This window comes from Peromyscus maniculatus, chromosome 4 (assembly GCF_049852395.1).
Source record: "Peromyscus maniculatus bairdii isolate BWxNUB_F1_BW_parent chromosome 4, HU_Pman_BW_mat_3.1, whole genome shotgun sequence".
NCBI classification, from domain to species: Eukaryota; Metazoa; Chordata; class Mammalia; order Rodentia; family Cricetidae; genus Peromyscus; species Peromyscus maniculatus.
The window spans coordinates 70,072,655-70,084,284 of NC_134855.1; the positions used below are offsets into that span (position 1 = coordinate 70,072,655).

Sequence of the window (11,630 nt, forward strand, 5' to 3'; positions counted from 1 at the left end):
GCACTAGCCCTCAGGAAACACTGGCCAGTGTTTAGCGTCCCAGGTCTCCACCCATCCATCGGCTCTTGCACCGAATCATCCCCCTTACATCGGCAGAGACCTTGGGGTCTCCAATCTTATCCCCTTACCCTCCTGGAGTTGCCTATTCTAGTTCTCTGAAGCTCAGCACTGCTGGGCCCAGACACCTGCAGAGACCAGGAGCTTCACGTTTGCCCTCTACAAGTTACTGAACGCGGTGCCGGAAACCTTCCAGCCGGGACTGCAGCTCAGGGAGGCTTGGAGCCTACTGCCTGTCCTCAGCCTCTGCCCACGGTGATTCTCAGTCAGGGTCAAGGACTCACAGAAGGCACCCATCTGGCAGCTCTCAGACACAGGCCACCTATCTGAAACAGGGCCTGTGGTCTGGGGACGATGTAAGACTGTGACCAAATAATCAGCACATGGAGAGTTGCTACAGAAAGAAGAATCCACGAGGAAAAGGATGTGGAGACCAGAGGCACCTCTAACCCAAGACTTAGCCTAACTCAGAAAGTCTCCCTGGAGGAAGTGACAGAAGCTATCCTGTAAGACTAGGCAAGCCCGGGTCTCAGCGGTTTAAAACGGCGAAGGTCTATCTCTTACTTGTACTGCATGGTTATGGACCATCAAAGAACACTGCTCACTGAGTGACCCGGAAGCAGCTCCCAATCCTGCTATCAGATGCCACACTACCAAGAACGAGAAGCTAGGAGAGTCTCCCATTGACAGTTGAATGCTTTAAGCCTCAAGTAACACATCTCTGTGGGTCTCAACTCACATGGCCTCATCCTAGACTAAGAGGACCTGAACTCTACCCCAGGGCATGCCTGATTCACTGGAAATACTTTTGGGAGACCAACAAAGACCACCAGACATTTCCACACCACGCTGCTGCCCCTCACCATGTTTCACCCATGCATAAATCCAAGAGAGGTTGATCACGGCAGAGTGGGCTGGACACGGAGGAGAGGGCAGGAGATGAGGCTGAGGAGGAGGCGAGGGGAGCCAGACTATTGGCAGACTTGGTCCTTTATTAGAAATGTACCGGAGGGGGAGCAGGGTCAGGGCCTGGGGAGCCTGAGGTGATCCAAACTGTACCACTCCTGACTGCAGTGGGGAGCTGCTGGGCAAGAGCAGGTGCATTCTCTTGGGCTCTAGAAGTTGGGCAGTGTAGCTTCACCAACATGCTGGGGTCGGGCAGGGAGAGTTGGGAAGCCAGGATAGATTGACTGACGAGAGCTTCCTGGGCCTGGAGATGGGTGAACTGGCTGAGGGAGGCAGAGACATCAGCATGTTTCCCATAAGGACCTGGGACATTCTGAGCCCTTGAGTGAGATCAGCGGTGGAGGAGGTTTATGAAGGAAGGTTACGAATAGGTTACGATCCCCAAGCGAGAGACCGCAGAGGCAGCTTACTAAATGGGCCTGACCCTCCAGCTCCTCTTCCAATGGTCTTTGTCTTCTTCACTCTTGCTGATATCCCCATGTTGAATCTAGGGGATGAGTAAGCCAGAAGTACACTCTCACCAGACAGACAACTCAGAGAAGCAATCTGAGAAACACGTGGACAGGAAAAGCCTGACAACTCAGGCGTGAGGTGGTGACTGTGGTGACAGATTAAGGGTTCCTGGGACAAGAACCCCTCATCCCTGAGAAGGACACTCAGAAGGTACCCCTAAGAACTCCTTGGGGACACTGTCAGTTAGGGTCTGGGTGGAGCAGGCTGAGGTCTGGCAAGCAATTGTGATACCCAAGATGTTTCACAGAGCATCGCCCAGGCTCAGAGCTCTGGCTTCTGAAACCATGAGGCAGATCCTGGGCCAAGTACTCGATTGCTCCTATCTCAGGGCTCCTCTGGTTGACTCCCACACTGGCCGCACTAAGCCCACTGTAGGAAGGAAAACCGGCTTGAAGAGGTCAGCTGCAGCCCTGCAAAGTTCAAAGCCCTGTGGGAAGGATCCTGAAGATGCCCTTTCCATGAAACTAAATAAACCAAGGGACCTGGGCTATGTGCCCAGAAGGTTCCCAGCAGAGTCCATGCCCCACTCCCTAGGGATGAGGCAAGTGAACTGGGCTTCTGACCCGTACACACTGGACCACCAAACCAAGACCCAGGAAAGTCCCAGCCTTCCTCTGCAGGGGACAAGTGGACAAGGCAAGCTGGGGTGCCACAGGCATAACTAACACTCAGTGGAAAATTGTTCTGCTTCAGGATGGACAAATCTCCCAAAGTTTATAGGGTTCCCAAGATGAAGCACAGCCTCCCTTCTTGACGCGCGGTCCCCATGCACAAAAGGACTGGGCGTGCTTCTTCTGGATCACTCTAAATTATAGACCACAGCTATCCTCCACAAGAAGCCATGGTCGGAAAATAAAAGAAAATAGGTTTTCCTCCTCTAGGTCGCCAACTCATCCTAAGGGTCTGAGCTCCTATTCTGGTGTGCACAAGACACCAGCAACTTTTTGCCGGCATCGCCCAAGGCTGCTCCATAGTCTCTGCAGCGACTTGCCTAGGGCACGCTGGCCTTGACGGAGGAAGGTCATTGGCCACCAAGTTTCTGCAGTTTTTGCATCACATAGTACCTTGGGGACCGGGAATGAGGAGGTGGGGGTGGAGGCGACACTCGGGAACGATTTCCCGAAGAGTCCACGCTGTAACCAAGACTTAAAATAGATGAAAGCCACGCCCTCTCTCTGCCGCCCCTGGCCCGCGGCGGGTCACAGAGAAAGATGCGGTCCCTAAGCCCCCAGCCTAGCCCCGGAGCACCGGCTACCAGGTCCCTACAACTAGGCCAGCGGCCGCATCCCGCCCTCGCCCCGCCCTGCCCCCTGTCTACGCGTTCTCTTTCCGAACGCCGGGCCGGGAAGCCGCTCCCATTGGCCGGCGTCCGCGTCCGTCAGCGCGCGGCGGAGCCGAGGAAAAGGCTACAGTGGAACAAGGCGGGCGAGTGCGCGGAGGAAGGAGGCGGAGGCTGGGCCGCCCGAGGCCCGCGGCGGGCGGCGGTGGGGGCGACCTGCGGGCCGGGGCCACCTCGGGGCTCGCCCCGCTCCCGGTGCTCCGGCCCGTGCCCCGTTGCCCGCACGCGCCCCGCCGCCCAGTGTCCCCGCGTGCGCGCGTCGCCGCGGTCCCCGCGCTGGTTGGCGAGCCGCCCAGCGCCTTCCGAAGCCATGTTCGCGTTCATGGCCACGGTGGCCACCGGGCCCACTCACCTTCGCGGGCTCCCACGCGGGGCGGCGGGCCGGGCCGGGGCCGGGGCGGCGGGGCGCGGCGGGACGGGGCGGCCGCGCGCGGGGTCCCCGGCCGGGCAAAGTTTCAGCGCCCGCAGCAGCACGGCGGCGACTCGCTGCTGCTCTCCTCCCCTGCTTTGACCACCATCTTATTAGTACAGGAAATGACATGGAAAACGGAAGAAAGCGGCGTTTGGGGCAGACGCGGACCCCCCAATTCAGGGGGCCGGAGCCGGGCCTCGCCGAGCCCCGCGTCCCCCGAGCCGGCCCCGCGCGGGAGCTCGCGCGTCCCCGTCGCGCGCCCCACGGGGAGGGCGACGCTGCGGAGGAGGAGCGGGCTGCGCCAACTTTGCGCCCGGGATACTTTTGGGGGGTCGTGCTGGAAAGTTGTGGCGTTTGCGCAAGCCCATCCGAGGGTGCTCACTGGCTCTGCCCAGCTTCGATGCTGTCGGTCTGGAACCCAATAAATAGTCAGAGGGCGATAAATGTGTTTATAATTTTAACCCTTACTGGGTCCCCTTCCAGGCCCCTTTAACCCTTTGGGTGCTCGACAGTTTGGAAGTATCCACTGAAGTTGGGTGATGTGCGTCCCACTGAACACCATGGAGAAGGGCTCTGGGGCGCGTGAGGAAAATTAACTATTTACGTGGGGCTGCAGGCTTAAAGGGTGAGCCTCACTTGCTGCTCAGAACAACGAACAGTGGCGAGACAGAATAAAAAACGAACCCACTGCTCTAGCTGGTTTGGAAAAGATGTTTAAGTAGCCCTTCCTTGCCTGGTGCCTCGTTTTCTCCGTCTATGAAATGGGACTCAGCAAGAAAGATATTGAAGGGATGTGGTGAGGCTTGGGTCTTTTGAAGAAGCTATGGATGGGGAGATGGGGAGCCAGGATAGCCATACCCCAAACAGCCCCTTCTTGTACTCCCCAAGGGGAGGCTGTGCACCGGTGGGTTCCCTGGCCCTCAGAGGGCTCGTGTTAGGCTAGGAGTTGCCAAAAAGGATTCTACCCCAGTAAAGAGGTCTTAGGAGGCCTGCCCAGTGCCAGGTGGTCCTGGAAGGTCCAGACAGTCCCAAGAAAGTGTCATCTCAGGGGGAGCCAATTACCAAGGAAGAGAAGCTGCCACCAGGGAGACCTGATGGGGCCTGGGAGAGGAGGGAGCATCACAGCTTGTTTCTCTTGACCTTGACACCACAAATGCTTCTTAGAATCCCTTGTCTGTCACTTGCATTATGACCTTGAGTGTCTATAGCTTTAACCCTGTTTCTTCATCTTGCAAAGTGGTAAGGTCCAGCTGCCGGCTCTAGTGCGTGCCCTGAGGGCGTGTGTCAAGAACCCAGAAGCAGCTGTAGTGCGACAGAAACATCTAGATGCTGTGCTGTTCCACAGTCAACAACTGTAGCTTTCTGAAGCCCTGGGTACTGCGGGTGATACAGATGATGAGCTGGAGCCGTGTTTTCCAGTGAGGCTCCAGTCCAGCCATGGGTCTGTAAGCCTACCTCAAGTTCATGCCCTAACTAACACACAGCAGAGGTCAGGCCTAGAAAGAGCTGCCGAGGAATTAGCCGTTTGTCTCTTCTGAGGGGAAGAGGCCATACATGAAACAACATCAAAGGTGTACCAGGAATCCACAGGACGGCATGTGCCTGGAGGGCAAACTGTAAAGACCTGGAGGTGTCCAAGTGCCCAGGGTTTGATACATGGCTTGCAGTGAGTGACTAGTGCCTGGATGGGATGGAAAACCTTAGACAGAACGAGGCAGAGGAAGAGGAAGGGTGTGGCCACCGACCAGAAGGCTCTTTAGGGACTGAGCAGTCCTTGGAGACTGCTTTTCTCTGGTCTGAACCATTTGACAGGGTTTGTGGGACCCCCGAGAGACAAATGGTCAAGGCCTGTGTCTCAAGCTCTCCTCTGTGGGTAAGTTGGGCCTGAATCCCAGAAATGTGGTGGGAGGGTGCTCATTGGAATTCCTGGAGGAATTCCCTCACGGACAGGAACTGAAATGAATAGGGTGCATGGCATCCCTTTGCCCTGCCCTCTCAGTCATCCAAGGCAAATTTTTTTTACCAACAAGGATAAACATGCTCAGAGAGGTTCAACCTGCCTGAAATCACACCGCTAGTTTGAGGCAGGTGTAGCAGGAATCTTAAAAGTTCTTATTAATAAAATCAAACCCGAGGCCAGTTATTGGGGTGAATACTGGAAGGTCAGAGAGACAGAACAAGCCACAGCTATCTCACCTTGCCAGTTCCTCAGCTGGTCCTGTTTCCTCAGACTGGAAGCCTCTCAGTCCTCATCCAGAATGGGTATCAGCTGAATTACTGCTCACAAGCCTGAATGCTTAACCAGCCAAAAGCTTCTAGTTTTTGGTCCTCACGCCTTATATATCTTTTTGCTTTCTACCACCACTCCCTGGGATTAAAGGCTGGCTTTCTGGGATTAAAGGCGTGTGTCACCATGCTTGGCTATTTCCAATGTGGCCTTGAACTCACAGAGATCCAGAGGGATTTCTATCTCTGGAATGCTAGGATTAAAAGTGTGAGTGCCACCATTTTCTAGCCTTTGTATCTAGTGGCTGTCTGTTCTCTGACCCCAGATAAATTTATTAGAGTACACAATATTTTGGGGAACACAATACCACCACAGGCAGGGGGACACCCAAGCCGACTCCGCCTCCCTCCATCGAGCAGCGTCTTCTCCACTTCTCGTTCTCACAGTGTGACTGAGGATTTCCTTTGCTTTCTTCCATAAATGAAGCACAAAGAGTTCGCCAGTGTCTTGTGAGAGGAAGCTAAGTTTTTCCTTGTCCTCGAAAAAAAAATGTCCCCGTGAAGATGTCAAGATGTGATTTGAGAATAGATCTTAGCTCTTCACAGGGAAAGTCAGTGTGAGATACATTAATAATAATAATGCCAGTCCAGGACAGCCAGGGCTACAGAGAGACCCTGCCTCAAAATGAAATAAATAAACAAATACAATAAAAAAAATAAAAAACCACCACTAATAATAATAACAAATAAATAAGGATTTCCAAACAAAACCCATACCCAGTGAACTCCGTGGTAGGTGCCCCCTAGGTCCCTAGAGAGTCATTTGCCTACCTAGGGTAAGACAAGCATCTTACTTATCCCATCAATTAACGATATCTCCAACAACCTCAAGGGAGAAATTTCATTCAGGATTTATTGCCTGGAAAAACTAAAACTGGAACAAATTACATCTCCCCCGAGGAACAAGCAAGCATCTTCCTTGCTAATGAGAGGAACTCTGTAACTGATCAGGCTTCCCTTTTTGCATGGGCTGCCAGGAAGCTCAGAGCCAAATTCCATCCTCATTCCCAACAGCCTTGGCAGTTGCTTCCTTCTGATTTCTGCTTCCCCACTCCTAATCCTACTGGCTCAGCCTTGTTTTCTCTGCCTTTCATTAAAGATGTCTCCCTTTGTTAGTGGCAAGAAATAAATCATTCAAATGAATCCACATTTGGAAGAGTTGCTGAAGGGACCTGGATCCCATGGGCCATGTACTTGGCCAGGCATGGTTCCATTCTGGTCTTGCCCACTTGCCCAACAGCTGAGGGATCTCTCTCTTGGAAGGAAAGAGGGGCTGGCTTAAGACCAAGGGATTGCTCATGCAGCTGCCGGCAAAGGCTGAGATCAAACAGCCAGGGGCAGGTCAGCAGTGCTATTTTGTACTTACCGAAAGCAGCTGACCTCTCTCCTGATAGCTCCCTAGGAGGACAAACTGCCATCCCCAACTCAGCACCCAAGTGTCCCCTAAGGGTCCGTCCCACGGAGGCATGGCTGGAGACAGCCTACTCTCTCTGGAGGAGCCAATGTCACTGGATCTGTGTCATGTGCCAAGCAAGGAGAGACCACAGGGTTCAGGTGGGAGATCGGGGTGGGAGGACCAGGGCACTGGAGAATGTCTTTGGGCAGGGATAACCTCTCTGAGGAAGTGGCACTCCAGGGGGTTGTGCTAGGTGGAAGAGACAGTCTCGCCAAGAGCAGAACGGCAGAGTCCTTTGCAGGGGATGCAGCCACTGCAAAGACACTGAGGTAGGACAGAGGACACGGTATGGGAGGGGGTGGCAAAGTCGATGAAGGGGTGGGGCAGCAGTGGGGGCCCAGCCCAGCTTTTCCAGTTAGATTTGCTCGAAGAGCATGAGAAAGCACTGAGCCTCAGAGCTGGGAGACACAGGCTCCGATCTGTGTTCGCACAAGCCCTCTCCCACCTGCCACGCTGTCTTAGTCTCCTTTCTGTTGCTGGGAGGAAACATTCTGAGAAGAAGTGACTTAAGGAAGGAAGGGCTTATTTTAGCTTGAGATTTACGATATAATTCACTATGTCTAGAAGTCAGCGCAGCAGGAGCTTGAAGTGATGGGTCATATAAAATCCACAGTCAGCGGGAGAGGGACATGAATACTCACTAGTGCTCAGCTTGCTTTGTAGGTCTTACACAGTCCAGGATCCCTTGTCCAGGAATGGCCTCAGCAATAATCAAGATGGGTGTTCCCACACCAATTAATATAAACAAGATAATATCCCACAAGCATACCCGAAGCCCATCTCCCAGGTGAGTCTAGATTCTGTCAAATTGGCAATTAGCATATTACAGCTTCTTGTCAACTTGATACCCAAACACATCACTTTTAAGCCATAACCTCAAAGTCTCATGACATTGTTATAATTCAAAATGCACCCAGTCCAATGTTAAAAGTCTCCATAGCCTCTAACAATCCCAACACTTGAAAAGCCTGGAGTCTTGGGCTGGAGAGATGGCTCAGAGGTTAAGAGCACTGGCTCACAACCATCTATAGTGGGATGGATCTGATGCCCTCTTCTGGTGTAAAGGTGTACATGCAGCTAGAGAACTCATATACATGAAATAAATAGTTTTTAAAAGGAAGATAGTCCAGAGTCTTATCCTTTTTCCAACTTGGGCCCAGCAGAATGGCTCCACAAAGAGGGTATCGAAAAGAAGTGCCTTCCTGTCGTCAAAGAGGTGGTGGCCTAAAAGCAGACCATCAACATCCACAAGTGCATCCATGGAGTGGGCTTCAAGAAGTGTGCCCCAGGGTACTCAAAGAAATCTGAAAATTTGCCATGAAGATGGGGACTGCAGGCAAGTGCACTGATACCAGACTCAATAAAGCCATCTGGGCCAAAAGGAATTAGGAATGTTCCATGCCATATTTGTGTACATTTGTAAAAACAAACAAACAAAAAAAACCACCACAATGAAGACTCTCAAAACAAGCTCTACACATTGGTAACTTGTGTGCCTGTTACCACATTCAAAAAGCTATAGTCAATGTGGACGGGAACTAACCTGCTGAATGTCAAATAAAGTTGCAGAACTGCCACTCCCCACCCCCCCAAAGGCCAGAGTATCTGGGCTGGAGTGGAGGGTAGAGCAGTTAAGAGCACTGGCTGCATTTATAGAGAACCTGGTCGTGGTTCCCAGCATCCATGTCCAGTGGCTCATAACCACCTATCATTTTAGTTCCAGAGGTTCTGGTGCCCTCTTCTGGCCTCTGTGAGCACCAAGCAAACATGTGGTGCACATACATATTTGTAGGTAAATATTCATACACGTAAAATAAAAATAAATTTATTTTTTATTTATAGTCTCTAAATCGTGTGGTATTATGAAATCACATTAAATACATGTAACATATAATGGCATAGAATAAACCTCCCCATTCAAAATGGAAAAGCCAGGGCATAACAAGGAAAAATTCACACAAAAGCAAAACCAAAATCGAACAGGAAATACAGCAAATCCTGAGCTCCATGTCTGGCATCTGGAGCTTGTGATAAAATCAGTGGGGCTCCAAAAGACTAGGATAGCGTTACCCTTCGGCTCTACTGCCCCCGGCACACACAGACTCTCTCCTGGGCTGGCTCCAGTCCATGTCCACAGCTCTCTTTGCGTGTCCCATGGTCCCGACACCTCTAACATTCTGTGGTCCCCACTTCACCTTTGTATAGTAGCCTCTCACAGCCTCCTTGCTGGGATGCTAACCCTATACACAGGGCCTGGCCTTAGCAGCTCTCTGAAAATGGGGAGCAAGACTCATGACCTCTTCAGTCCTGCATTTTCCATACCTGCAAAGCCAGCAAGCACTGCATGGATGACACTGCTTAAGATGAAGCCTGCCTGCCTTGGGTCACAGCTGTATTGACTCCTGTGTGCCAGTTCCAGGGAAACACTTGTCCAGACAATGGCTTTCCAGAAGAAAAGAATCCAGTCAGTGGATCTTCACAAAAGGGAGCCTCTGACGGGCGGAGCTGTGCTCCCAGGATACTGTTCCCAGGGTAGGTCAGGAAGTTTCTGTTCAATAGTCCTGATCTTTTTAACAGTTACAGCTGCTTCCCCAGCACCAGCCAGAAAGCTGTCTTGAAGTTTTTCTGCCAAACAAGTTAGTTTGCTACCTTTAAATTCAACTTCATTCAGGTTCTCAGGGCATGGACAGAATGAAACCAGATATTTGGACAAAATATCACATGAATGGCCTCTTAAATACTTAATTTCTTAACTAAGAAATGTGCGATGCTGGGGCACACCTCTGGGTTTCCAGACAGGCTTAATGAATGTGGGTGACGCCATCCAGTGGGTCCTGGACTGAGTGAAAAGGACAAGGAAGGTGGCGACTGGGCAGAACACTCCTTCTGCTTCCTGATCTGCTGAGATGTGAATAAGCAGTCTTATATTCCCACTGCCACAGGCAGAAGCTGGTGCCTGACCTCCAGCCTTCCCATCCACAATGCACTGCATCCCCTCAAACTGTGAGCCAAAAGGAAGACCCCCTCCATTCTTATCAGGAAATTAGGCTATACTAACTAGAAAAGTAATGTCTAATTCTCAGAGTCTGAACACCTCCATGTAGTCAACACTGAATCAGGGAAGAGAGCAGTTCCAGACTCAGGACTTGCACTTTACCCAGCAAGTACCCCAGTAACCTTTACTACAGCCAATCTTGAACTTCCTATAAGGAAATCATTTAAGTTTTCTCCTTCTGCTCACTGCCTATGTGTGTGATTCAGTTACTACTCTGAGAAGAGCAGACATGTTCCTTCCATTGCTGTATAATATTCCATTGTATGAGCACATAGTAATCCATTTTGCCATGTGTAAATGTTTGAGCTGTACCTAATTCCTGGCTCCTTTAAACAGACACTATAAGCATTGGAACATGGTTTTTTGATAGACACATATGTATATTGACTTTTGCATATTGTAGCCTAGAATTCAGATTACTCAGTAATAGGTAGATGTATGGTTAACTTCATTTTTAAAAGTTCTACACAGCTTTCTAGAATAATTGGCATTAGTTTATCCCATCGAAAGTATTAGAACACGTGTTTAGAGGGTATTGTTTCCCCACTAATTTTCTTTTGTCAAAAACTAGCCAAAGGGTCATGGAGATGGCTTGGTGTATAAAAGCATGTTTGGATTCATAGAGCCCACATACCAAGGCTGAGGTGATGATGTGCATCTGTCACCCCAGCACTCCTCTGGCTAAAAGGAAAATGGAGACAGGAGAATGGGCCTGAAACTCACGGATCAGCCACCCTGCAGCAGGACAGCAGCAAAGACAGCGGAGACCCTGCCTCAAGAAGAGGAGAGACAAAGCTGGATGTGCTGGTGCACATCTTTAATCCAAGCCAAGGCAAGAGGGTCTCTACGTCAAACCCAGCCAGAGCTACACAGCAAAACCCTCACCTCAAAAGAAGAGAAGATGGGAAGTGAGAACCATCTCCTGAAAGTTGTCCTCTGACCTCCATAGACATGCCTGCCGCTCCCCTCCCATATTATCAACCCACTGTGTATGCATGCCCCTCCCATACATATCAAATTAACTATGTGTGTGCGAGTCCCTTTGGATCATATCCTACTCTGTGCTGGCTAGTTTTAGGTCAACTTGACACAAGCTAGAGCCATTTGGGAAGAGGGATTTTCCGTTGAGAAAATGCCTCCATAGGATTGGCCTGCTGGCAAGTCCACAGTGCATTTTCGTGGTCGATGACCAATGTAGAAGGAACCAGCTCTCTGTGGGTGGCACCACCCCTGGCCTGGCGGTCCTGGGTGTTATAAGAAAACAGGCTGAGCGAGCCATGTGGGGCAAACCAGTAAACAGTGTTCATTTGCAGCCTCGGCATCAGGTCCTGCCTTCAGGTTCCTGCCTTGAGCTCCTGCCCCGACTTCCCTGGGTTGGTGGACTATAACCTGTAAGATGGAATAAATTCTTTCCTTCCCACATTTCCTTTGGTCACAGTGTTTTATCACAGCAACAGAAACCCTAAGCTGGGTGAAGCTGGATATGGTGTTGCACACCTTTATTTCCAGCACTCAGGAGGCAGAAGCAGGTAGATTTATGTGAGTT

At 51.1% G+C, this 11,630-nt stretch overlaps 1 protein-coding gene across 4 annotated transcripts in view; it reads right to left on the bottom strand.

The window, feature by feature from the left end:
* The window catches only part of Prdm11 (PR/SET domain 11), an 84,137-nt gene extending 80,508 nt beyond the window's left edge, over positions 1 to 3,629 (bottom strand). The window contains exon 1 of one of the 4 annotated variants that reach the window (XM_076570112.1): positions 3,228 to 3,629. In XM_076570112.1, the coding sequence (XP_076426227.1) occupies positions 3,228 to 3,416 (189 nt within the window). In that variant the 5' untranslated portion in view covers positions 3,417 to 3,629. The remainder of the gene's footprint in view (positions 1 to 3,227) is intronic. The other 3 variants (XM_076570115.1, XM_076570116.1, XM_076570117.1) reach the window with 3 other exon arrangements.
* Between the last annotated feature and the right edge of the window lie 8,001 nt (positions 3,630 to 11,630).